Raw genomic sequence first — 25613 nt, 5'->3', positions numbered from 1 at the left:
TCGATGGCTATTTTTTGATATCCCTCTGACCAGGGTGGTTTCATGGCGTCTCCTGCTGTTCCTGGCGGCTCGCCCGCTCCTGAGGTCGTTGCTGGCCCTGTCGCGGCCTCGACTGTTCCTCCCCAATCCCCCCCAGACAGCCCGACTGGTTCAACCTCGACACTGGGCTCCAGTTTGTTGGACTACAACTATTATTCCTCCCCGCCACGTTCCTCTTCGTCGCAGGTTCTAGAGCAGCACTCCTCCCCGGTGTCCGGGCACCACGTCCAATTGCGCCGCAAACCCGTCCCGTCGCAGCATGCCAACCTAGCGACTGCCAATCCTGCCCACCCGTCCTCTCCCCTTTCAATCGAGGATCATAAACCTTCCTCTCCCATTCTTCCTCCTGCCAACAACTCGCCTCAGTCCCCTTTCCATGTGGATGGAGATAACTCCTTCATATCGGTGCCAAGGAATCCCAATAGGTATGCGCCAACATGATGTTGACCCTGTTCCACCCACCAACCCACCAACCCACACCTATTCCTATACTCCCCTGCCCCCTCACCCAACGTGGTTCCCCCTCCCCCCTATCGATCCTCAATCGAGCTTTGTCTTTCAGCCAACCGGCCTGCTGCCGTGAAACAAAGAACGGTTGAACGAGGGGTGGGGGATTGCGGATCGTATCATGGCCCATACATGCTGTCCCGCTTCCCCAAGACCTGGAAGACCTATCATCGCTTACCTACCTCGCGCTTCCTCAGATACTCACGCGGACGGCATCCCGCAAACCCCCTGCGCATAGATACCGCAGCTTCCAGCGCGTTTCTCCGGTCTGTTACCGCGGACGAAGACGACGACGACGACGACGACGACGAAGTTGCCGACTACTTTGACGAAGCTTACGAACACCAGTTCACGCATGGAATCGGAACTCCCCTTCACAGTCGTTTAGTGAGCGAGCCTTTCATACCAATCCTGAACTCTCCTCCCCCAACCCAACGGCGACCAACGAGCATGGCCCTCCACCCACCAATAAATCGGCCACCGCCCCTGCATATCGATATAGATGGCCGGTCAATGTCCATGCCCCTCACCGACCCCCGACAACCTAAAACCCCTGGAAACAAAATCAGCTCTTTCTTTGGTTGGAAGGCGGCTACTGCCACCGCCACCTCCCCCGGTGCAGAGTCCTCGAGCACCGAGATCTCTGACTCGGGCCGGTCACCACTGCCCTCCCCCATGCCGCCATTGGCCAATGTGCCCATCGCTATGAAGCCCTCATCTCCTTATGACACCAAGGCCCCTGGCTTTGGACCTCCTGTCCGCACCTCTTCCCTCGGAGGTGTCAGTACTCACGACGCCATGTTTACCTCCAAGATTGCCGATTTGGAAAATGAATTGCGTGAAATTAGCTCTGAACTGGCAGGCTCCATCCGTCGGGAAATGGAATTAGAAGATCTCATTGAACGTTTCCAAACTGAGGGGCCCGAAGTCAATCGCAGGACCAGTGACTATTTCTCCGATTCGGGTACCAGCTCCATTCGATATGCCCCTGACCGACAGGAGGATATTGAAAAGATCCGTCGGGCCGCGGAGCAGGAGCGTGCTCAACTAAAGGTTGAAATGTCCCAAAGGCTGCAGGAAGAGCGGACACGACGAACTGCCTCTGAATCGCACGTTCAGATCTTGGAAAATCAGGTCCAGCAGGTAAGATGAAGCCCGAGCTAATTGATCCGCTTATTCTGTGCTAATATTTCTCAACTTGATAGCTTCGACGGGATAGAACCGATGTATCAGATCTGTCATCGAAGACGAAAGAACTAGAAACCGCTCTGGAGAACACCAGGCGTAAATTACTCGAGGAGCGGCAATCGAAGGATAATTTTGAAGATTTGCTTACTGCCATGCGAGTTGAACTCGAGCAGTTACGAAACGAACGAGATGTCCTCCGCGAAGGCGTAGCACCGGCAGTGGACTCGTCTGAAATGCAACGGCTACTAGAAGAAATAGAAGCCCTCAAAATTGAAAATGCTTCATTGGCACAGCTGCAAGGCTCGCGATTTGCTTCCATTGCTGAAGAGGAAGGCGTTTCAGCGAAGCGCAATTCGGCTTTCGGTCTCTCCCGGTCTAATTCGCTCGCCCGCAAGCCTGCTGGTGGCTTGGCACGATCAGGCTCATTGTCTCGATCTAATTCCGTGTCAGGTGGTAAGGACCGGGAGAGCCGCGAATCGCTGTTTGACAAGGTCAAGGATATCGAAGCTCAGCGAGATGCTCTGCACCGTACTCTGAAGAGCCTTCTTGATCGCCAGCTGTACCAGGCACGCGACTTTGAGAAGCGCACTCGAATTATGGAAATCGAGCTTGCGCAGGCACGGGAGTCTGGACCTCCTCGAAAGCTTGGATATGAAAGAGAAGTGCGGCTGTTACGGGAGGATGTGAACCATCTCCGCTTCCGTGCCGAAGATGCTCTGGATGCCAAGTGGCAATGCGAGAAAAACCTGGCAGGTCTCAAGATGGACCTTGACCGTGCCGAGCAGGAGACTGGCTCTCTGCGGGTTCTTCTACAGCAGCACGATACGTCTACCTCAGATGATCTGGACATAGACACCGACCCAGAAAGCTTCGCCAAGGTAGTGGCAACATCCACTTCCCTAGAAACCATCTTCCAGCAACTTCTGGTAGACCGGCAACAGGCTGAAGCTGATGGGGCTCAGTCAGATGAGCTGGCTGCCGCCATCACTCGAACAGATGCGTTGGGCAGCCGTGTTAACCTGCAGCTGCAGATGAATAGTTCCCTCCGTCGTCGCCTGGAGGATGCCATTGACAAGGGTGAGAGGGACCAGCACCTGTCGGTTGAACGCATCAATGTTCTGCAAAACCAGTTGAAGGAAACAGAAGATAATCTGCTGTTCGCCCAGCAGCATTGCGAGGATGAAATGGGCAAGCATGAAGATGAAATCCGACAGCTCAAGGAAAACCAAAGTGCGCAGCTGATGCGGATGAAGAACGGTGGCCGCACCCCCGTAAGCCTCTCACCCCGGCCACCGAATACGCCATTTGCCGGACGCTCGCCGCGCCTCGATAAGACTACCAGCGGTGACGGTGTTCCGCTGGCCGATGTTGTCCAGGCCGAAGTCTTGGAGAGACGAGTCAAGGATTTGGAGAAACTCCTCCGCGATGCGGACATGGAGATGGAAGAAGTAGTGAGTCGGATGAACCGTGCGCAGGTTGATGTGGCCCAGCTGCAATCTGACAGGTACGTTTTTCCCTTGTTTTCGCGTCCACGAAAACCTCCGATCCCGCATCCAATGCGATGTATCGTGTTTCAGATCTCAGACTAACCCTAATTTCTTCCACAGAGATGAAGCTATTCGCCAGACTCACTACCTGCAGGCGGACATTCAAACAGAGCGGGATACGCTCCGCGGTTTGATGTGATTGGCCGTACGGTCTTCTGGATTTTGTCTCTTTTCTATTTCATATACCACCCTGTATCTGCATCTGCATTGAGGCTCACGGCTGGCTCGGTGGTCGAGTCGCTCGTGTCCTGGCGTTCTTTGTCTTCACTTTGGAGTTATATTATTGTTGTTTGTGCAGACCTGCTCGGACTGGGAGTTGTGGTCTTTGATTGGGCGTACTTGAACTCCCCCATGGGGATTGTATATACAGTCTAGTTTTTTCTCCTAGTATATAATCTATTGTACAGCACTCGCCCTAGGCGAGACTCAGACATATCCAGCACCTCATCGGTTTTTTCTCTCTGATCAACTCTCTTTAAATCTATGGTTCTCCACAATTTCTTCTTGTTTAATTGCGGGTGTGCCAATCTACCACGATCCACCCCAGCGCATCCATCCACATTTCCGACCGGCCCCAAATTCCGCGCTGTTTGTTTGTTTTGCAGGGAGCTTATCGCCCGTGACACTGCGCGAAGTGTCAACTTCTCTTTCGCAACTTTCGTTTGACTATGACTTTCTTGCTCTGTCCCTTTTCTTCACGAAAGAATATTGTGTTAACCATCGCCTGACATCTGCCTAATCCTACCGAGAGAATCAATATTCTACCTATCCTCAACGTGCTCTTCGGACAGTATACCTGAAGAAACCTGAATCGCGGCGCAAACTGCCTCGCAAAACCTCAACTGCGCCATCAGTTGTCGCTCAAATTCCTCGGCTTTTTGTACACTTGATAAAACATGGACGCCCTCCCGGGTATGTACCTCACCAGCTCAGCTGGTCAAAGATGTAGAGAACTCTCTCGATCCACTAATATAAACCTCCCCACTCCAGAAAATATTCAGTCCATCCTCCAACACCCAATCGTCTCCCACCTCGCCAACTCCACACAAAGCCACCTCACTGAGCAACTCACGCACTTGCGCAGCGGCTTCGTCCAGCCGTACTTGATAAGCCCACTCTCCACGCTCCTCGCCTCTCTCGTCTCCACCGGCATGCCCGACCTTGTCACCATCCTCCTCCTCGCAATCATCCTTCTGCTCTCGCTCAAAATCCTTGACTATGCCCGCCGCATCGTGATGTTCTGGGTAACCCTCGCATTTCGCCTCGTCTTCTGGGGCACTCTCATTGGCCTGGGCTTCTATATCTACCAAGTTGGCTTCGAGCGAGCCAGTCGCGACCTGGGCTGGGTTTGGGGCGCAGCGGAAGGGTTTGTAGAGGATTTCTCCAAGCGCAGTGCGGCAGCAGCCGCTAACGCCAAAGCTAATGAGAATGCCGGCGCCGGTAGTTGGTATATGAACCTGTGGTAAAGGGGGCCAGATCGGCATGGAAGCGTAGATTGCTTCGCTCTGTTCGTTTGAGAGCTGATTATTCATGGTGTTCTTTCTTCACATGGGTTCCGAGGGAAGGGGACAGATAGCAGGGAGAAACAGGAAGAGCGGGATCAGTTTGGGGGTTCTCGCTTCGCCCCTGTTCTCTTCTTTGACTGGGATGTCTACGGGGATTCTTGATTTGCGCGGCTGCTTTAGCGAACATGGATTGGTCTGCACAGGTCATAAATCGTGAAAATTGGATTATTGGCGTCTATGGATTAGGATGGGTTCTCATAGCATATGGTTGTTCCGCTTCTTATCTTCTCTCATGGCATTTGTGCCTGCTTCCCTTTGTTTGGTATCGTAGAAAATTGCAGATATCAACTCCAATGATGCCTCCAATAGTTTTTGTGCCGAGAATCGTCATTCTGAGTCCACGGAATTTTCCGGACCTTCGTAGAAGGCGGCTTATCAATTGTATTTATGAGGTGGGAGTGTCAGACTACCGTGTAAACCGAGTAATGACGAGTCGATTTGGTGGTAAAAGACGGCGGGGGGTGGGACAGTAGCAGAAGACATCAAATGATGGGTTTTTGATGCGTTGCCCTTGGAAGATGTAAAGCTCTCGAGTCTCAGTCGCAGGATCGGAGGGACTTTGTAGAGGACAGCAGCCTGAACGGTGTGGGTGGTGGCAAGTTTAATCCTCATAATTGACTTCCTGCTCATCCTTGGGTTCTCTTGGCTCCTGAGCCTCATGGTACTGGATTGCATCGTCGATGTGACTCAAGATCCCAGCGACACTGTCCTCATCTTGGACATCTAGCTGCAAAAAAGAGACCATGCTGAAATCATCGATCAATTGTGCTACGGCCCGATTCAGCTGCTTGAAGGAGCCGCCGCTCATCAGCGCGTCCGTGGCCATGGGGTTGGCGCTCGCAGCCAGGTCCTCTTCCTCGTCCTTTTGTAGCAGCTGCACATCCACATTGGCGAAGCGGCGGAGTTCGCGACGAGAGACCATCTCGCGCACCTGGTCCATTTTGCTAAGGATGTTCACATGCGGGATCTCTAGCATCAGCATGGCTGACATGGCACTGAGGGTGCCCGCGAAAAACTTGGCCTTGTCGACGACGAAGGTGCTTTCGAGGAGGTAGGCGGCACAGAGGTTGATATTCAGGGGGCCCTGGCGTGACAGGAATTGCGTTAATGATGGAAGGAGAGGGATGTGTGTGTAGAGCTCGATCTGGCCCGGCATGTCAAAGATAATCAAGTATTCCTCGCTCAAGGGATCCAGGGCCTCGGACAAGAACTCCAGATTTTGGAGGAGAAACTCGAAGCAGTAGATGAGGCCACCGTTGGGACCCAGGCCCAGCTCCTCCATCACATCTTCCAAGGTGATCAGCTCGCGAATGTCGAGATCGGGCTGATAGGCGAACGTTTCGGCAGCCGGGTCAAGGTTGACATAGAAACAACTGCGGCGGGTGCTTTGTAGATGCTGGATCAGCGAATTGCTGAAGGTGGTCTTGCCCGCCCCTGCGGGGCCCATGACCAGGACACCGAACTTGGACATGGTAGGCGCTGGACGGGGTATGGAGTCGTCAAGGAGGGAAAAAGTTCGAAAGCTCCGGTATCAGCAGCTTATCGGGCCATTCGGGAAACGAGATTTTCGCACTTGCCGGCGGGGCTGCAAACTGCCTGTGGTGACCGCCTGTCCCACATCTTGACCGCCCGGCAGAACGATCGCCTCCCCACTGAAACCCCCAATCGGGCGAAAAAAGGGCCAAAAAGCGGCCAAAATGCAAAATACCTAAAATGCCCCGTGCAAACATAAGCAAAATGGCGCCATCGAGGGGCTGGCAGCCGCAGGCGGTTTAGGAGTGCAGAACGTGCAGGCTATCGGATCCATGTTGTACATCCACGGTACCCACCTGTCGTGCTACCAAATAATGGCTGTCCCGGTACCTGCGGTGTACTGGGCCGAGAAAAGAAAAAACCCCACCACTTTTTCCCCTCTTCTCTTCTCTCTTCTTCTTATTCTTCTCATCCCCCCCTCTCCATTTCTCTTCTATATTTCTCTTTCATCCTCTCTCAGACTTTCCCCAGTCAAACAATTTCACAATGGGTTCCCTTGCAAACGGCTCGCAGCCTAACACCTTCCTTTTCACCTCCGAGTCGGTCGGTGAGGGTCACCCCGATAAGATTGCGTGAGTTTTTTTTTGCCCCTGAAGAAATCTCTCGCTGGCCCTGTCCTCTTCTAACCGAAGTTGTTTTGTTCTCTTCAGTGACCAGGTCTCCGATGCCATTCTTGATGCCTGCTTGGCTGAAGACCCCCTCTCCAAGGTTGCTTGCGAGACTGCCACCAAGACCGGTAAGTTTCTTTTCCATTCCGCCTCCCTCCGACCCCCGTCGGAAGCCCCGTCCCGATACGAGAATCTGGCCTTTTCAAATCTGACATGCATCCCTTCCAGGTATGATCATGGTCTTCGGTGAGATTACCACCAAGGCCAACCTGGACTACCAGAAGATCATCCGTGGCGCTATCAAGGACATCGGTTACGATGCCTCCGAGAAGGGCTTCGACTACAAGACCTGCAACGTCTTGGTTGCCATTGAGCAGCAGTCTCCCGATATCGCCCAAGGTCTTCACTACGATGAGGCTCTTGAGAAGCTCGGTGCCGGTGACCAGGGTATCATGTTCGGCTACGCTACCGACGAGACCCCTGAGCTCCTCCCCCTCACCATCCTGCTCTCTCACAAGCTGAACGCTGCCATGAAGGCGGCCCGTAACGACGGCTCTATCCCCTGGTTGCTCCCCGATACCAAGACCCAGGTGACCATTGAGTATGCCCACGACAACGGTGCTGTGAAGCCCCTGCGCGTCGATACCGTCGTCATCTCTGCCCAGCACACCGACGATGTCTCCACTGAGGAGCTCCGTAATGTCCTTAAGGAGAAGATCGTCCGCAAGGTCATCCCCGCTAACCTGCTGGATGACCGCACCGTCTACCACATGCAGCCCTCCGGCCGCTTCGTCATTGGTGGCCCCCAGGGTGATGCCGGTCTGACCGGCCGTAAGATCATTGTCGACACCTACGGTGGCTGGGGTGCCCACGGTGGTGGTGCCTTCTCTGGCAAGGACTACTCCAAGGTCGACCGCTCGGCTGCCTACGTTGCGCGCTGGATCGCCAAGTCTCTGGTCAATGCCAAGCTGGCCCGCCGTGCCCTTGTCCAGCTGTCGTACGCCATTGGTGTTGCTGAGCCCCTGTCCATCTTCGTCGAGACTTACGGCACCTCGACCAAGTCCTCTGACGAGCTGGTCCAGATCATCCGTAACAACTTCGATCTGCGTCCCGGTGTCATTGTCAAGGACCTTGACCTTGCCAAGCCCATCTACGCCCAGACTGCCAAGAACGGTCACTTCACCAACCAGAGCTTCTCCTGGGAGCAGCCTAAGGCCCTTAAGTTCTAAACGGATCCCTCCGTCCGGTGACCCCGGAGACGTTTTGACGACTGTGATGAGTTTGCTTTGTTTTCAACAACTCAAAGCACATGCATAGATTTTTCTTCTAAAAACTCCAAAGCCAACAAAAAATTCGAAAAATGTTGGTTTCGGACCTAAGAAATCAATCTCTGTTTTTTTTCCTTCTTGTTTCATTATCTGCATGGTCGCCCTGCAAACAGACGGGCCTTTCGGCGAAGACAAAATTCAACATGATACCACTTTCATCGGCTGGGAACGGGATGCTTTTGGCGTTTATTCTGGAGCGAAAGTCTTCAACAACCATACCACCTTCACCACCTCACCAGCCCCCCATCACTCTCGAGTCGGATATGTCCTGCGTGCGGGACGAGCGCTCGAGTTCGGGGGGTGCGGGCTAAGAGAGTCATCCGCTTTTTTTCCCCCTTATTCTTCAACATCCTATAGACTCTCTACCCTAATGGCCCGTGGGTCTTGCTAATCTAAACATTAGCAACTAGAAATAATATTCCAACCACTTCAACGATTTTTTAGTTGATCAATTCTGCTTTCCATCAATCTGTAGACTTGTACATGAATTCCTTTTTTTTTCGCCCCTTGTAACCGAAGATTTTTTCCTTCTATACCTAGACATGTCGGAGCTGGACGGACACTTGGAAGGGTCATCTTATCAAAGGCGGGGAACGCAGGGGCCGCCGACGCGTGACGCCAGAATCGCCAAGCACTTGATTCGTGCTCTACCACCACTTTCCAGACGGGCAATTGCATGAGCGTCTATCTGCCTTCCGAGGACTTCCTGCTTTCGTGAACTCGAGTTTTAGCAAGACGACTGACGACACGATGCGTACGACCTTCTAAACGCGACCATGACCGCGTGCCCTCTTCCTAGCGCTCTGGATCCCCTCAGCTCCTCCTCGCTGAACAAACTGCACGAAGCGGACCAACCGCCCTCGAAAAAGCGCAAGCGCGGGACAGACAATGCTGCCGGCCAGCTTGCCACGTCTTCAATCGTTATTCGAGTAAGTCTATGGTTGTCTAGACGCGTCAGAACGCACCCGGGAAGTTGTAGACCCTTTTGTCTAACAGGGACTTCCTTTGCCGCTCATCTAGGCCCATGCTGCGTCGTTATCAGATGAACCGCTAGTCCTCGATCCGATTGTCGCCCTTCCTCGCTCTCACCTCCCGTTATCATGGCTGGATGATGCGGGCTGGTCGCGTTCGGACGCCCACGCTGGTGGTCTTTTTGCTGCGGATATCCCCACCCTGGAAACGGACTTGCGCACTTGTTCCGAGCCGACGGTTCTCGCTGTGCGATTGACTGCGACTGGGGGACTGTATGTGGTTGAGCGGGTCAAGCAGGGTATTTACTCTCTCTCGAGGCTTGCGCGATGGGTGAACGAGAGCTACGTCGTCGCTGCTCAGGAATGGCAAGGACTGCGGGACGTAGACATGAACGTGGATGCCGGAGAGAAACCTTGCACCCCATCGGATGACGTGAACTGGTGGCAGACTGCCCAGATTGAGGAGCCGGCTTCGGATCTCGGTCTGGGGGAGGACCATCCTGGGCTGCGGGTGGACATTGTATTTGGATCCACAGAGTCAGAGAGTCATCCAGAGCATGTGCCTCCTCCAGTTGTCCTTGAGCACCGCAGTCAATCTCTTGCGCCTGTTCCATCAGGCGACTTGGTGGATACAGATCTTTCATTCGGACCTTTGGACTCCCAGCTCATAAATGGTGGTAGGGATGACATAGATGCGGATGGCGCTGCCGGCGTTGATGGTGCAGATCCAAAACAATCACCGGAGGAATTGCTGGACGGAATGAGAGAGCATTATTTGCAAGCTCTCTATATATCAAAGGTGAGAGGTGTTGCTGTCCATCATAATCTTGTCTCTAACATGATGGCCTCAGACATCATTAGCATATTTCGCCAAAGGTCCTTTAACACGCTGTCGCACTGCATTCCAGTGCTCTACCCCGGGAGGGCACCGATCAGCAACTGATCTCATTGAATTCTACCGTGAAGCTATTCTTGCTGCGAAAAAGATGGATCTAAAATATCGGGAAACCCTTCCTGCCTCTGTTCGTGAGGCAATCCTTGCACTCTCTGATGATGAGAATGGTATGAAGATGAGAAAACGTAAGAGCAAGAAGAAGACTTTGGGCAAAAATGGTCTCTACGCTGAAGAAGACGTATTTATCTGCAAGTGGTGGAAAGAACGTACCATGACGGAATCGGCAGTACAAGAGACCTCTCGTGAGGCGGAGACTAAGAAACACATATCTGACCTCCGGCTACGCGAGACACAACTGCAAATTCTGTTGATTCTGGAAGTGATGGCTTTGGAATCGACTGTGACTGGTGAAAAGACCGACCCTGGTAACGACAAGGCGGGCACCGGGGAGACAGAAGCACTCAAGAAGCCCAGAATCAAAAAACCCCAAGACCTCACAGTATTGCTGGAATTGCATCTTGATCGCCTGTGCATTTGGCATGCTGTCACCATGGAGGAGTCGACTGGTGCAGAATCCGCCAAGACTTCGTCTTTCACTGATGGCCATATGTCTGGAAAAAAGTTGAGACCGATGCAATGCGTGACTTCTGCACTGAAGTCATTATTCCATTCTATGCCTCGCGACTTCGGGACAAGTGCAAGCTGATTAGCCGCAAATTCGGCGTGTCTGGTGGCATCTCACCTACCACCAAGAAGACGCAGTCTTCACGCAAGTCGCACCGCACCGAGCCTGGTTCTGAAGTCAAACGCCAGCCTCCAGAGCAGAGGACCCGACGATCATTGCATCGTGTATTGACAGACGAAAAGGCCAGCGCATCCCAGGGCCGCGTACCATTACTCCAGCGATCTATAACCGCTCCATCAGGACGACCAGATTCGTTAGAACCTATGCTCCCCACAGTTGTGAGAGGCAGTGTACGCGGTGGAATCCCTGTCCAACGAGTGGAAAAACGCGAGGTTGATCTGACTGCTATCGCGAGGCAGCACGAAAACAAGCTGCGCAAAGTGCAGGCGCTTTCAGAGCAGAAAAAAGAACTTGACGCGGCTATCACTGCCTTGCGAAAGCCCAATCGAGAAATGGTGGCCAAGGATATCGCCGATGATGCGGCCAAGCGGATGACTACTGGCGGCGGCAGTTCACGGAAGCCCAAGAATCCCGTCCGCAATCCATTTGGCGAAGGTGTGCAGGTAATGGCTACTCCTCGAGGAAACCGCAAGAAGGATGTGGTTATCGGGCTGCCGCCACTGCCTCGTAGTCTCGCTCCCTCCCGATCATTTTCAGGCGAGACCGAGGACCACTCCCTGGCCGAATCCCCCCTCATGATTCCTTCCTCCACCCGGCGGGCTATATCATTTGCTGGGCCCGATTCCACACCCTTTAGCTCTCAGCGTGGTTCGAAGAAACGAGCGCACGAGCCACAGACACAGCCGGTGGAACTTGGCTCGATCCAAGAAACACCAACCCGACCTTCATCGAAGCTTTTCCCCGATAGTCGAAGCACAGACTTGGCGCATCGACCGTCGTTTTCTTCCAGCCAAGGCAAGGGCCTTTTCCGTGTACCTACGCTCCCACCCTCTCGACCTACTACCGACCCTACCTCCCTCCCAGCGGGACCCACTACACCAGTGTCATCCCGGCACAAGCCAATTCCAGCCCTTGGCCCAGACTCGTCGTCTCACCTGAGCCGATCATTCTATGATAATCTCTCCTCGGCAATCATGGAAACACCGCCCAAACAGCGGGACCCCAACCCCTCAACCGTCCCCCGATCTGTTCCATCCTTTACCGTCAACCAACCCCAGGCTCCCTCCTCCCCCACTGCCATGGAGACCCCAGTCAAGATAGCGGCAGCTGTACCCATGACACCGGAGCAAGCTCAGACCAGGTCAATTTACGAACAGCTTGGCTGGGATGACGATGAGATGGAGCTTTGAGCCAACATCATGAGGCTTCCGGTGCATCCTCCTCCTTCATTCTCCCTTTCCTCGTGCATTCATGCATCTGCGGGCGCCTTGAAATATAATATTTAGCATAGCATCACAATAAAAGACAGAGTATTAATCATTTCTATATTTTTTTTAAAAAAAAACTATATAAATACAGGACTCCATGTTCACAGTCAATGGTGCTAGCCAATGTATATTCTCCCCCTCCGTAAATCGTTGGGGGGAGGGGGCGATCTGCAGAACATAGCAACAAAATGGGACGAATGTACATGTAGACGCACTCGAGCTGTGCATTTGCTTGGACAGGGAGCTATTTGCTCAGGTAAAGTAATTGGGTATCGCTTGTTGGGGATGTAACTGTCCGGCATCTCAGGTTGCCGAAACAAAAGACGTGATGCATGAAAGTAGGATGTGGTGCAGGGCCACATACCCATTTAAAAAAAAAAATAAATCCTCTCTCCCACCGTTCGGTGAGACGAGCATCGAGAAGATCGGGGGAGAGGCGTTATGCATGATTTTGGAACATCGGATTCTCAACGCATATCGTCAACCAGCAATCGGTCACGATTAGCTCGCTTTTTTGTCGCTCGCCACTGCTTGCAATACCTCGCCAGTATATGGCAATGGGCCGCACCACCCGTAGACATCACAGCGACATTGTTCGACACGAGGGCAGCTAGGATGACGACTGTTAGTGCGATAATACAATTCGGCGCCTGAAGCGATTCACTTACTAGATGTCCTCCATGCCGAAGATAATATGCCATAGTTTTTCGAGCACCCAACCGACGCCAAAATTATCGGTCTTGTCGGTGGTTGCGGCCCAGTCGAGGATGCGCTGGTAATCCGCCTTAGGGCGCGCTCGGATCCGCTCTCGACTCACGGCGAACTGGCCGCAGCACACATTCCCGATCGCCGAGGGCACCTCCTCGAAGGACACGTTGAAGATTTTCTGGTACTCTTCGGCAAAATACGCGCGAATATCGTTGTTCTTGATGTCAGTATCCGATGGACTCAGGGGGAATACACTGGTTGGGCAGCCTGGAGTGAGGTCGCAGCGGATGTTGACGAAGCCTTGGGCGTCGACTGATTCGAATCGGATATTCTTCAGCGTATTGGCGGTGAAGGGCCCGAACAGATCGTTGTGCCATTGCTCGGGATTTGCATGGACGAAGAGAGTGTAGGGAGGGAGTTCGTCGTAGAAATCGACGATGTAGGAGAGATACGCCGCGGCTTCACGGCCACGCGGTGTCGTCGGAACGAGCAGGCCGGGCTCGGGGGACTCTTCGGTGGAATAGACGAACGGCGTGCTGCCTCTACCCGTTGTTTGGTATTAAAAGGGAGACCCAGACTGACAAGTTCCATTCCACACTTACGTATTTCGACAGTAGTCGAGTAGCCATTTCAGATCGTCGGTGTGTACGGTCGCGAGGGCAAAGCCCACACTGGAGTTGACGGAATGCGAAGTATAGGCGTCTCGAAGGTCGACCAGACCCTGGACTAAGTTGCGGCGAGTCGACTCCGTACTCAAAGCGGCATCTGTCTCTGCATCGAAAAACACGGTCAAAAAGAAATCGAGTATAGGCTAGATAGAAAGTTCCCTACGGCTCTTCGATCCCAGACGGGTTGATAGTGTCAAATAGAGCACATCAGCCACACCCAGGGCAATAAAGAAGGCGAGGACTCGTTTGAAGTTGAGCCAGGATAGATAGTGCGGTTTTGCCATCATCTTGGAGAAATTGTGTAGAAGGAAGAAGAGCGAATGATCTGAGCAGATCCTAGGGGTCTACTTGCAAAGGGGCTATGCTTGACCTACCGGACAGGTCGGATGGAAACCTGGAAAAGCGGCTACTACTAGCCTGTGATTTGCTTCCTCCCCTCTCCGGAGTGACTTAGCTGTGAGCCTTAACGATGGGGGCCAAAAGTGAGAAATTGGAAATCAACCTAGTAGTGGAGCTGAGGGTTACACGTTACATGCAATGGGGGCGAACCCATGTTGGCCCCTAGAACCCCCAAGACGATGCCTCACATCTTGCGTTTTGCAGAGGCAAAGAGACAGATGGATATTATTTATCTCATTTTTTTTTCATGCGGTGAATAGCAAAAAGAAATCGTTCTAGTGGCTATCGTCTTTGGCTGTTTCTTCTCAAAGAATTTGCTACCGGATCACAGTGGATTCAATAGGACCCTAAAGACCCTTGGCGGGATGGGGCCCGCCACCTTTTTTTTTACTAGCATCTTCACCATCTCTCCAGAGTACTCAGGTAGCGGTTCGCGACAATTGTCTGACCAACAGGACTACAGTTCGTCTTGAATTACTGTTTCCCGATTCCAATTCATCAGACTAGCATTCAAGCAATCTCCATGTTCTTCACAAAACGTACTTGGCAGGGGTAAAGAACGTTGGTCCTCGTTTCAAGGCACCCGGCATCAGCTCAACCATCAAGCTCGCCGACCCTCCCGGTCAGCCCAACTCAAGCCACCTAGCCCAATCAACCAGCCACGGAGAAAGCTGCTGGAAGGAAGTCAAGCGCGTGTGCTTTAATGGTCAGCCTGAAGGGGCCCGGCCTCTGACTACGCTGCCGTGCCGAACGCCAAGGAGAAGCCAAGAAGCTAGTGTGTTATCCAGGTTTCTTGCTTACAGGCAAAAATAAAATTATAATGATCTACACGATCGGAACCGAACTTTCGATGAAGGTAAAATAGAGTCTACTGCCTTCTCATGACTCCAGTAATTCATCCAATCTTTCGTCTCATTTTGACCTGGTGATCGAGCTTTTTACCGAGGCAAGCAACATCTTGTCAAAGACCAAACCCACCTTAATTAGAACCCAGCCAACCAACACTGAGAGGGGAGGGATGAGCTGACCTCAAAAGATAGTTCTGGAGCTGATTCATAGATCAAGATCCAACAAACCAACCAATAATCCGACTCGGAGTCTTAATCAGAAAATTATGAGAGCGGTTGGGCGTCAGAGAGAATGTCGAGATCGGAGAATATCCCGAGTTGGGTGAAAGAAGAGAAACAAGGGAAACAAGGGTACGGGCGTGGGCGGGGGAAAATTCGTTATGTACTTTCTGATCTGTTGGTTCTTCTACCTCGGAACAATCTCCATCCACAATTATCTGCTCTCTCTGAATTATGCTAGCGAGTCATTCGCAACAGAAAGTTGAAAGTTTTCTTGAAAATGGGCTTAAAATATATTCTTCTTCGACCCGGATGGTCACTGTGAAGTTTGAATTTGATATCTTCCTCGCTTCATACTCTAGTGCAGGAACATGAAACACGATTTCAAAGAAGCAAGTCATCATGGTCATGGTCGAGAGCTAACTTGAAACACTTCTGGTAATGATCTAGGAGACGTTTTTCTAGATAGCCACTAATAGTTCTCCCGTATATTTCTCCCGTATATAGCCAGGAGTAGCCTAGTTGACCTGTTTCGTAACAATATCACTCTCAGGGCGATGCCTGGAGTTCAGAGATGCCAGGCTGAAACCAAGGGGACTATTTCCCCATCCGTGCGAGCTTCCCGCGCCTCGAGATAAATAGCCTTTGCAGGTTAAGCGCTCATTCCAAACTACTCAGAATGGAAGGCCTGGATTACTATACTTGACTTGCGCGATTCGCCCACACCGGCCTGACAGTTATCAGTCGTGTCTCGCTTTACACTGTCATGCAGCCTGGATAGGTGGAATCGTCGAAGAAACACAAAAATAGATTTGCGTAGTATTGAACTACGGACTTAAGAGGTCTAGGGTCAGGGTTCAACTGATCTTGGCTCCTTTATTTCTACTATATTTAAGTTATTAATGCCGATATTCTCATTATTCCCAACTTCTTCCGGGCTCGATGCTGACCGGCGGTCTCCGGTCTCCCAAATATTCCACTATAATAGTAAATTAATGTACAAACTATCCAAATGAGCTATTTTTGGAGACTCAAGTTCTATTGTAGGAATGTTTGGTAACAATCGTTAGAGACAGGCGTGTTTCTCGCCCAAAAAGTGATTACAAGACACTATCAAAGATTAGAAGCAGGCCAGTGTATATAAAAGGAGTCATATTTGCCCCTCAAATGAAATCATCATCATCAACACAGCAATCTCTTCAATACAGAGCCTTCATCGAAAGCCTTTTAGAGACAAAACGATCTTTCTTTTTCACTTCATCACAATGGTTGCCTTCGGTCTCAAAGCTTTGCCTTCGGCTGTCTTTCTAGGCCTTCTATCTCCTGCTCTGGGATGCATTGTATTCACTGGCCAGCTCTACGGAAATACCCGTTCGGTGGATAACTTTGGCACTGCATATGGTTGGATGACTGTCACGGATAACGATGTCGAGATATGCACGGGTAATATCTTCAAGGGAGATAAGAATCTCGGTAATACCGTGGTACTTGACAGTGGTACTCTCCGTATGTTCTCACTCTAAAGTATTCTTTGGTCTTATTATTTATTAACTTGGTTTGAAGAGTGCTCTACATCGGGTTCTCTGAATTACGACTGGACGGATAACCAGAATGGAGAACAGTCGGGAAGCGGAGATCGGAACTACAAGTATAATATCCCGGTCACGTACGTGAACACGGCCGGTAATCGGTAAGTGAATTAAATCATTATTGTAGAAGTAATTTTGGTCTAATTTTCTCAAGCTACCAATTTGATATCCCCGTTCAATGCGAACAGCACCAGTCTGGGGATCAGTGGATCTGTGATGACATTGAGGACAAGATCTATTGCTAGAGAGGGCAAGGTCAGTCATCCTTGAACATTGAACACAAGAATATATTATAATGACTAAAACCATATAGATTTGAGCACCAAAGATTTTCACTACCTAAGTATTCAAATGATGTTTGAGTTGGTTTGATTTCTGATTGATTTATTGCTTCTCGAGAGCTTCTTGATTGCTATTTGCTTACCATTTGCTTTACCATTTGCTGGCCATTTGCTTGCTATTTGATTGCTATTTGATTGGTATTCCGTTCTGCGTCTCTAAATAAATAGTACAGTATATCTTTTCTTGGTCCATTGCGGCTGTTGGGAGTGGGTTTTAGTTTCATGAACGAATATCCGCTATAGTCCTCCGTCCGATCTCGACTTCTCCCATTAATCTCCTACATACGAAGTAATTCCAGTATATATCTATTGAAACAGATAGATACGCTATATGTACCGCACTAAGCCTATGTAACACATGAAGTGTAATAATACTATATGTTGCACAATCTCGGAGATCTCTAACACACAATCATCAACTGAAACTGTTAATGCAACCGCTATGCACTCTTCAATAAGGGCTTTAAACGACCTGACGAAATCATGTATCTACTATAAAAAATATTCAGTGTTTGGTGAGTTCGCGGGTCATGTCGATCCGACCACATACAGCCTCACCCTATATTCACCCCTTAATAGTAGCTTCTTCTATGTATTCCTCACCAATCATACTGCCTATGATTTGTTAACCATCTAACTTATTTATTAATACAAAATCAAATATTCCGGTTGCAAATAAGCACATCGGCGATATATAAGGGAAATTCCAAGGATGAGTTATTCAAAAAGTATGATCGTCTATCTTGTGCCTTACGGAGCTAGCATCTCAGAACTATCAGTGTTAACGCATGGCTCAGGGCAGTGATTACCTTGATATTTCTACGTAGTCCCTATTATCATAATGCCTTGGAGGGACTCATCCCCTTGAAAAAATTCTGTAGCTTTCATAATAGAGAACATTGGCTCTGAAAGCAATAGAGATATCTCGGAGCGAATAATCACAAGGGCGATGCGATTATAAGGCCATTGGGAGCAAAGCTTTAGCCCTCAAGTACATGACGGTTTGATAGGGGTTGACGGTTAACCATCCAAAGTCTTGCATATAATAATCCACGAGTCAGAATTAAAGATAGTTATCTTGGTTGTGACCGCAAGATTACCCCGCAAGTAAAATACGGCACCATTGAAAGCTAAATCAATTGATAAAGACCCCGCTACCAAATATCCCGCGTTCTTGCGCGGGATATGAAATGAGGGGCTTAAGATTCGGTAATGAAGCTAAGCTCAACCCATGTTCACGTTAAATGGGTTTCAATTTTGTCTGTTCGTTCTGCTTCTACTCTTGCCTTTTCCTTTATTTTTAGAACAAAGATTTAATAGGCTTATTTATTTGAACAGCATTGAGGACATAGTTATGTCCAAGGTATTTTTCATCACTGGTGCTGGGAGTGGTCTTGGGAGAGTCACGGCTCGGTATCTTCTGATGAAAGGGCACCGAGTCTTTCTGACAGACTACAATGATTTATTTCTCAACGAGACATGTTCGAAACATCTTCCGTCTACCATAAGTCCTGGTTTGCATGATAATATAAAATTCGCCTTGATGGATACATCAGACCAGGATCAAGTCATTGCGGCTGTTGAGAAATGTGTACAAGAGTTCGGATCACTTGACGTTCTCATCAATAGTATGACGGCCTGATTCTGAAGTTGAGTTATTTCTATTACTAACCTGTTTTGATTTCAAGATGCGGGAATCAATGTATGCGCATGTTCATTCTAGCTACCTTTTCTATATTTGCCTTCTTTCATATACGCTGACTTTTTGACTAGAGCCAGTTTATGCGTGCTGGGATTCGAATGGATCAGGTTCCAACATCGGATTTTGAGCGCATTCTTCAAGTGAATCTTGTTGGCACATATCGTGTTTCTCAACAAGCAATTCCCCACCTTGTGAAGGCTTCTGGCGGTGGGGTGATAATCAACCTTTCCAGCTGTCGCGCCATACAGCAAGGCAAGCACGGTGAAGCGTATGCGGCGTCAAAAGCAGGAATCGAAGGCCTTTCTATGGCCATGGCAGTCAGTCTTGGGCCTGAGATTCGAGTCCATGTGGTGAGTCCTGGGATGGTTGATGTTCGATGTGAAAGAGACGAAAGTGCTTTGCCAGATGGCAAAACGATTCGAGAGAGCCTAGATAGAGATTTCCAGAGCGAGTATGCGCCGGAATGGGGATATGGCAAAAGCAAAGCACTCCACGATGCGCACCCTGTAGGTAGAATCGGAAAAGGAGAAGACATTGCACGGTAAGCTACCTCGATTGATGATCTTATATTTAGACTCATTGTACTCGCAGATGGATTGAGTTCTTATCAGTTACCGAAGGAGGCTTTACAACTGGAGGAGTGAGTTCATTGAAAAAGAAATTTCATAGCAACTAGCTAACCTCTCTTCAGACATATTTGGTGGATGGAGGGTATTCCAAAGTTCTATCTTATCCGAGCTAGGCGAAATGTAACATATTCTAAGCTGACCAATACTCAATACAAGAGAAATCCTGCTCTGGAGCCTCAAAAGAGACAAAATTAGACTAGAAAGACAATATAACTCTTATCCGTGCAATTTGGACAAAAACCCAACTAACAGAATGATTATTATTTCCAGGCGCACTTTTATCATGATAAGCCCATCTCACTATGTATCTGGCGAAGTTACTGTTACGCGGGATGAATCTTATAGTCAAATAGTCGCTCCCTGGCTCAGCATGAAATTCAGTAACGGAAACATTGCCTCATCATGAATTCGAAAGTCATTTTACTTGGAACAAGCCATCCTCATATTTTTCACCGCATTAAATATCTTCAAGACCGACATATGACTATTCTAGGATACTTCGACAGCGACGAAAATGTGTCACGTGAAATGCAAAAGCATGTCAATTGCACACGTTTCACTGATCCAGTGGAGCTTCTCAGCTTGGACTTTGACGCCGTATTCATTCATGGTGAAGATGTTCAGAATCCAAGCTATATTCAATCAGCTATTGCAAGTGGTGCCAAGGGAATCTTCGTAGAGAAGCCTGGTGCTGCTCATCCAGAGCAATTCAACAAGCTGATCCCACAGATTGAGGCCCACGGAGTTATATTCGAAGTTGGTTGGGAACTACATTACCTCGAGATCGTCGAGTTTGCCCGCAACGTTCTGCGAACATCGCTTTTGGGCCATATCACTGAAGCCAGATTCCATGGTGGCTGCCCTGGAGGCGCCGGAGCGGAAGCTTGGCAATCAAATATTCATAATATTGGCGGCTTTTTCTATAGTCTAGGTGGGCATGTTGTAGAGACTGCGACTGATCTTTTCGGCCTCCCGACCCAGGTGGTTGCCTCGATACGAAAGCTACCGAAGGAGAAACCCCACTCTGGATACTCTTGGGTCCCGGGACTTTTTGAACAGAAGGAGCTCAATCCTATGAAAGCAATCGGAACACTTGAATACGAAGATATTGCCTCAGCTATTCTGGAATACAAGACAAAAAATGTCCATCTTGACTTCACAGCATGGGAGCCTAGTGGATATCTCGATGATTGGACAATGGATATCTACGGTGTGCAGGGGGCTCTGCACCTGAATTTTGATACCCCTGGGGGCTATCTCCTACTTAAGGATGCAAAGGGTGAGTGGAAAAAGGGCCGAAACGATTTGTTTCCTGAAACAATCCATAAGAAGGGTGAGATGCTTCAAGCCGCCTTTATTAAACAAATGGATTCATTCTTTCGACGCATACAGTCGCGAGATGAAGGGTTGACGAATTGCAATGAAAAGGCTGCGTTTAATGTGCTTCATTTGTTTCAGAAACTGTACGAGTCGGCTGAGAAGAGGTCATGGATTACAATTGAAGAATGATCATTTCCACTTGATAAAAAGCCATCTGAAGATAAAGAAGTATATTTCTCAATAGTAAATTTCAGAGTTTCTAAGCCAATATGGATCATCGATATTTGCGGAATCCCAGCAATCTACCTCACACCTGGGATACCATTGGCTTAACGGCCTATTGAACTGTATAATTTCATTTCCACTTTCCATCAAAACCACCGAGATATTCGCCTCAGTCGTCAAACTGGCAAGCCTAACCGCTAGGTTATATATTCCAGTATTAGTTGCCTCTGCACAAGGGCTATATGAATTGCATGGATTCGTATCCTCTAACTCCAGAAACGCCCCAGGAGGTGATAGCAGAGTGAGATTCATAACCACTGATCCCTGGGTGAGCGTTGCGCTTCTATTATTGGAGTCGATGTTGACAGAAGCCACGGTGTGCCAACTCGTTGCAATGTCAACTGCCTTTAAAGCATGTATTTCATCACGAATAAGTATCTGTGAGCCGTTTAAGAATGCCACTCCTCGAAGTACAGAGGAAGTCACATTCGCGTACGCTTCAGAGAGGTTTGCAATTCCAAAGCGACTCGAATTATCAAAGCTACCTACCCAGCGTAAAGAATTGTTTGCTGAAGGAATTTGGTTGGCAAAGTGCAAAGCAGATTGAGTTGTATTCGAGATGCTGAGAGTATTTGCACCTTCGCTTCTGCATCGGTAATATGTCCAGCGACGAGGACCAACAAAATATTGCGTTAAGCTGTAGCTGTCTGAGCCCAATAGTTCCGCCCATCGATAGCCTTGATAGTCAATAACAAAAGATCCCGCATCAAGATGGCCATGAGAACGTCCATTGAAACCTCCCATGAAACCAAAAAACCATCCGTTGGAGTCCTCCCATGACGTGCGGTAGGTCATCCCAGCTGTACCAGCAAATTGATTGTATCTCGGCATAGTAGGTAGGATATTGGGGCTCATAAAACTAGAGTTATAGAAAACAAAAGCTTGGAATGTCGCCGCTTCTTTTGTGCTGAATCGAGACAACATCCCCTGGAGCCATTCAGGCGAATTAAACTTTTGCGCCCAGTAGCCGACACTCCATAGGCTGTTAGCATTTGAGAATGTCCAAGCACCGTCAGCCCAGCTGAATCCTCCGGTCTGACCGAAGCCATGTGTAAGCCACGTCCCGAGGTTGCTCATTCCTGGTAGCTTGGATATGCCAAGATCGTCCCCCGTTGCCGTCTCCAAGCTCCCCATCATCAGCCCCAAAAATATCCCGGCATATGTTCCATATGAATAACCTTCGATCCAGCCTCCATCTGGGGCATATTGTTCCAAAGAAACGTTTAGCTTGGGGAAAGAGAAGTCCATAATACTGTCCGCAACGGTGGTATCGGTATCTCCAATCGCAAGAGCCGCAATAATCAAACACCCATGTGTGACTTGAGCCCAGTTGTTGGTGTGTTCACTCCACGAATTAATCGAGGAGTTTAGAGCTGGTACAAGAGATTTCGTGGCGATAGCAGATTCAACTTCCTTGCGTTGATCTGCTGTCAATACATCATAGGTCCAGTCGTAGCCAATTGATACAGTCATAGCAATGTCTGCGGTGGTCAAAAAGTTTGACGTATCCCAATCTGAAAGTTTTGAAAGCAAAATTATGCTATCAGCAACCCAATCGGAGTATATGGTATCGTTGGTCAGCAGAAAGGTGCCCGCCACGGCACCAACATTCATTCGAATAGTGCTCGACCAGGCAGTTGCAGAGGTAAGAGATAAAGGAGAAGCCACAGCAGAATCTGCCGTATCTTTCAATGATGCAAGAATTCCTCTGTAGTATGTGTCGCTTCCATTCATTGATAGTACCGCTTTCACACGTTCCTGGGTGAATAACAGTCTCGGATGTGACGGCAGACTTGTAAAGTCGATATATGCCGCCGACGCTGTGCCCAATGATCCGAAAATAACGAGCTTCTTGACTGTCGATAGGAAATACATTTTGAAAATGCTTGGTGCTAAAAATGGATTCAACAACTTTCGTATATAATATAGAACAAATATCCATCCTATTTCGGAAGTGCTTAGGCCTCTCCCGCGGGTTCATTTAGTCTGCGCCACTATCTTATTATCATCCCACCCCAAGTATGATTGGCTCATATCTCCCCAGAGCAAATAACGTGTTTGAAGGACCAAGAAATAAGATTATCCCGCAAATTGCGCGGGGAGATTTGTTCTCGGCAAATGAGACTTGCATGCTTTTAAGATGAGATGAGCCGAGGAAAAAAAAGTATGTTCGGATTATTGACACAGATTTTAATCATCTCGTTATGGAATCAGTGCATAGAATGAAGAGTACAAATCCTGTCTCCCGAGAGGATGGCCCAAGTGATATGACTGACGGCTCGAGTCGAAAAATCTCGTATTCACGGTATAATTCCCCGTTTTGGCAGGTTATTATGGTCAGCTTTGTGGCATTTGGGTACGCATACTAAAAGAATCCCTCCGAGAGAGCTCCCGCTAAAAAGCTAACCAGCTGCCCTGGCATGTACAATGCGCTTTCTGGAATTGGGGGAGGAGGTCAACTTGACACGACGACTCAAGCTAAGGGTCATATCGCATTGTCGTCAGTGAGCGCTGTTGGAAATATACTCGTCGCCCCAGCTTTGACCAATATACTGGGACCAAAATGGACCATACTCATAGGGGGACTGCCATATGTATTGTACGCGGGGTCTCTATTAGCCTACAGCCATACTGGAAACCAAGGTTTCGTGATAGGCAGCAGTGCTTTATTAGGTATCGGAGCATCTCTTTTATGGATCGCACAAGGTGCAATCATGACTGGCTACCCCTTGCCCCATCAGCAAGGAAGGATGATCGGCATATTCTGGATTATTTTTAAGTGAGTTGTTTGACTACTGACTGGGAGGTGGATTTTCACTAACAGTCGTGAATATAGTCTAGGTGGCTTTTTAGGATCGATGATTTCGTTTGGTCTCAATTTTCATTCCCAGTCAGGGACCGTATCTGATGGCACCTACATCGCTTTCATGTGCATCATGGCCGCTGGGTGTAGTTGTTCCCTGGCTCTATTAAGGCCTCAAGATGTTGTGCGTGAAGACAATTCTCGTGCTGCCGTTGAGCGTAAGCCACACGTCTGGGGGGAGCTTAAGGCTGTCATAAATGTCTTCAAAGACTGGAGAGTCATCTCGCTTATCCCATTTTGGATTACAGCAAATTGTGAGTCAATGATTCAATTGCAAAATCAAGGAATACTTGTATATTAACGTGACTTGTTAGATGCCTACAACTACCAGCAGAACACCTACAATGCTAAACTATTCACAATCCGCACGCGAAGCTTTAATGGGGCAATGTACTGGCTTGCTCAGATGTTCTCAAGTTATCTATTCGGCCTATTCCTTGACAACAAGTATATGAATCGACGGCAGCGCGGCCTTTGGGGCTTCGCCATCACTGCTGTTATATCAATGATTGTCTGGGCTGGGGGTCTTGCTGCACAACTTCGACGTGCTCCTAACAGTGATTATTACGCTCTAAATGATATGGACTTGGTTTCTTCGGGAGCCAAATTTGCAGGTCCATTTCTTCTATACTTTTTTTACGGTTGCTTCGATGCTATATGGCAGACCTTGGTCTACTGGACTATTGGGTATCTGTCCCACGAGTCTCCAGAGCAAGCGGCGCGGTATGTAGGTGCCTTCAAATGCATGGAAGCCGTTGGAGGAGCTATTGCGTCAAAAGTCAACTCGGATAAGACGAACTACAACATAGAGTTTGCAGTCGATTGGTCGATTGTTGTCTTCTCGCTTCTCTGGGCCATTCCATTCGCATGGAAGATACGTGACCTCCCCGCACATGCTGGTCAGGAGACTGAATACGTCAAAGAACAGAGAGAGGAAGGAAGTAATCCATGAAATGAAAGTATCTTTCGGTAATCAGAATACCAGGCTGTTCGCCTATCTCACCTATCTCAAGCAGGAACATTTGATCTCACTGTGATTGGCGGGAAATTCTTTACTAAGTTCTGTGCTCAGCCACGGCGTTCGATAGTTGATATTGAGGAGCAAATAACAACTCAATCATCGCTAAGCGAACAGGGATTCCAGGAGTGGGGGTTTCTATTAAATACTATTCTTTCCACTTTTGCGAGTGCATTTGATTACACCATGCCACGGTACCAAGCTTATATAACTCTCAAAGATGAATGCAAATATTGAGAATCTTCGTACTCATATCTGTGCACATCCTGGTTGCGACCGTGCGTTCTTGCGCAAAGAGCACCTTCGGCGTCATGGCTTAAATCGTAAGCTTTTAGAGGCTCTGGATAGACATGGATAAGTACTCATAGTGAGTTAGATTCGCCTGAGCAAATATTTACATGTGACATCTGCGCCCGGGTGTTTGTTCGTCGAGATTTATATCGACGACACAAATTGCGACATGAAAGAAACACCTTGCGTCCGCCGATAGAAACAATCGACGTATCAGCGATATCGGAAGTCGCTATATCTAATCCAAGCCCAAGTGAAGAACAAACGAACAAAATTGATTGTGATGAGCCTGATCAAGAGCACTTAGAGACACATGATTCTCCGGGCAGCAGTCCTCTACCAGAGGTTGCTGTTATCCAAGAGCAGGAAATTACCACGGGCACTTTTAGTCAACCAGCACCTATCCAAAATTCCGATGATAATGTTGACTGGACTTTTGGATCCTTTCTAGAGACACCCGTCGATGGGTGGCCAGAATT

At 49.1% G+C, this 25613-nt stretch overlaps 11 protein-coding genes across 11 annotated transcripts; 8 read left to right on the top strand and 3 right to left on the bottom strand.

Moving 5' to 3' along the window:
- Positions 1-42: 42 nt before the first annotated feature.
- Positions 43-3420, top strand: N7462_004265 (uncharacterized protein; the record flags this gene model as incomplete). Its single annotated transcript, XM_057075991.1, has 4 exons — positions 43-464; positions 744-1689; positions 1752-3238; positions 3342-3420. The coding sequence occupies 4 exons, from the start codon at positions 43-45 to the stop codon at positions 3418-3420; spliced, it is 2934 nt and encodes a 977-aa protein (XP_056935496.1).
- A 757-nt stretch (positions 3421-4177) lies between these two features.
- N7462_004264 (Apq12 family protein) lies at positions 4178-4747 on the top strand (the record flags this gene model as incomplete). The annotated part of the gene is made up of 2 exons (XM_057075990.1): positions 4178-4193; positions 4272-4747. The coding sequence occupies 2 exons, from the start codon at positions 4178-4180 to the stop codon at positions 4745-4747; spliced, it is 492 nt and encodes a 163-aa protein (XP_056935495.1).
- Positions 4748-5447: 700 nt separating this feature from the next.
- Positions 5448-6317, bottom strand: N7462_004263 (putative signal sequence-binding GTPase GPN3; the record flags this gene model as incomplete). Its single annotated transcript, XM_057075989.1, has 1 exon — positions 5448-6317. The coding sequence occupies one exon, from the start codon at positions 6315-6317 to the stop codon at positions 5448-5450; it is 870 nt and encodes a 289-aa protein (XP_056935494.1).
- Positions 6318-6865: 548 nt separating this feature from the next.
- On the top strand, positions 6866-8216 carry N7462_004262 (S-adenosylmethionine synthetase; the record flags this gene model as incomplete). Its single annotated transcript, XM_057075988.1, has 3 exons — positions 6866-6951; positions 7030-7115; positions 7216-8216. 3 exons carry the CDS (start codon positions 6866-6868, stop codon positions 8214-8216), a joined length of 1173 nt encoding a protein of 390 aa, XP_056935493.1.
- An 875-nt stretch (positions 8217-9091) lies between these two features.
- On the top strand, positions 9092-12176 carry N7462_004261 (uncharacterized protein; the record flags this gene model as incomplete). The annotated part of the gene is made up of 4 exons (XM_057075987.1): positions 9092-9244; positions 9336-10085; positions 10138-10747; positions 10804-12176. The coding sequence occupies 4 exons, from the start codon at positions 9092-9094 to the stop codon at positions 12174-12176; spliced, it is 2886 nt and encodes a 961-aa protein (XP_056935492.1).
- A 579-nt stretch (positions 12177-12755) lies between these two features.
- Positions 12756-13773, bottom strand: N7462_004260 (DUF3431 domain-containing protein; the record flags this gene model as incomplete). Its single annotated transcript, XM_057075986.1, has 3 exons — positions 12756-12864; positions 12923-13504; positions 13565-13773. Coding segments are annotated over 3 exons (900 nt in total), but the record flags the coding sequence as incomplete, so codon positions are not given.
- A 2588-nt stretch (positions 13774-16361) lies between these two features.
- N7462_004259 (uncharacterized protein) lies at positions 16362-16619 on the top strand (the record flags this gene model as incomplete). Its single annotated transcript, XM_057075985.1, has 1 exon — positions 16362-16619. One exon carries the CDS (start codon positions 16362-16364, stop codon positions 16617-16619), a length of 258 nt encoding a protein of 85 aa, XP_056935490.1.
- A 1950-nt stretch (positions 16620-18569) lies between these two features.
- N7462_004258 (SDR family NAD(P)-dependent oxidoreductase) lies at positions 18570-19470 on the top strand (the record flags this gene model as incomplete). The annotated part of the gene is made up of 5 exons (XM_057075984.1): positions 18570-18654; positions 18715-18728; positions 18800-19269; positions 19320-19368; positions 19420-19470. 5 exons carry the CDS (start codon positions 18570-18572, stop codon positions 19468-19470), a joined length of 669 nt encoding a protein of 222 aa, XP_056935489.1.
- A 289-nt stretch (positions 19471-19759) lies between these two features.
- N7462_004257 (Gfo/Idh/MocA family protein) lies at positions 19760-20866 on the top strand (the record flags this gene model as incomplete). Its single annotated transcript, XM_057075983.1, has 1 exon — positions 19760-20866. One exon carries the CDS (start codon positions 19760-19762, stop codon positions 20864-20866), a length of 1107 nt encoding a protein of 368 aa, XP_056935488.1.
- A 48-nt stretch (positions 20867-20914) lies between these two features.
- On the bottom strand, positions 20915-22837 carry N7462_004256 (Heparinase II/III family protein; the record flags this gene model as incomplete). The annotated part of the gene is made up of 1 exon (XM_057075982.1): positions 20915-22837. The coding sequence occupies one exon, from the start codon at positions 22835-22837 to the stop codon at positions 20915-20917; it is 1923 nt and encodes a 640-aa protein (XP_056935487.1).
- A 1061-nt stretch (positions 22838-23898) lies between these two features.
- Positions 23899-24777, top strand: N7462_004255 (uncharacterized protein; the record flags this gene model as incomplete). Its single annotated transcript, XM_057075981.1, has 2 exons — positions 23899-24079; positions 24140-24777. 2 exons carry the CDS (start codon positions 23899-23901, stop codon positions 24775-24777), a joined length of 819 nt encoding a protein of 272 aa, XP_056935486.1.
- Between the last annotated feature and the right edge of the window lie 836 nt (positions 24778-25613).

Source organism: Penicillium macrosclerotiorum, assembly GCF_028827735.1.
Source record: "Penicillium macrosclerotiorum strain IBT 26536 chromosome Unknown utg000003l_segment0_segment0, whole genome shotgun sequence".
NCBI classification, from domain to species: Eukaryota; Fungi; Ascomycota; class Eurotiomycetes; order Eurotiales; family Aspergillaceae; genus Penicillium; species Penicillium macrosclerotiorum.
This window is presented reverse-complemented; position numbering and strand designations above follow the sequence as displayed.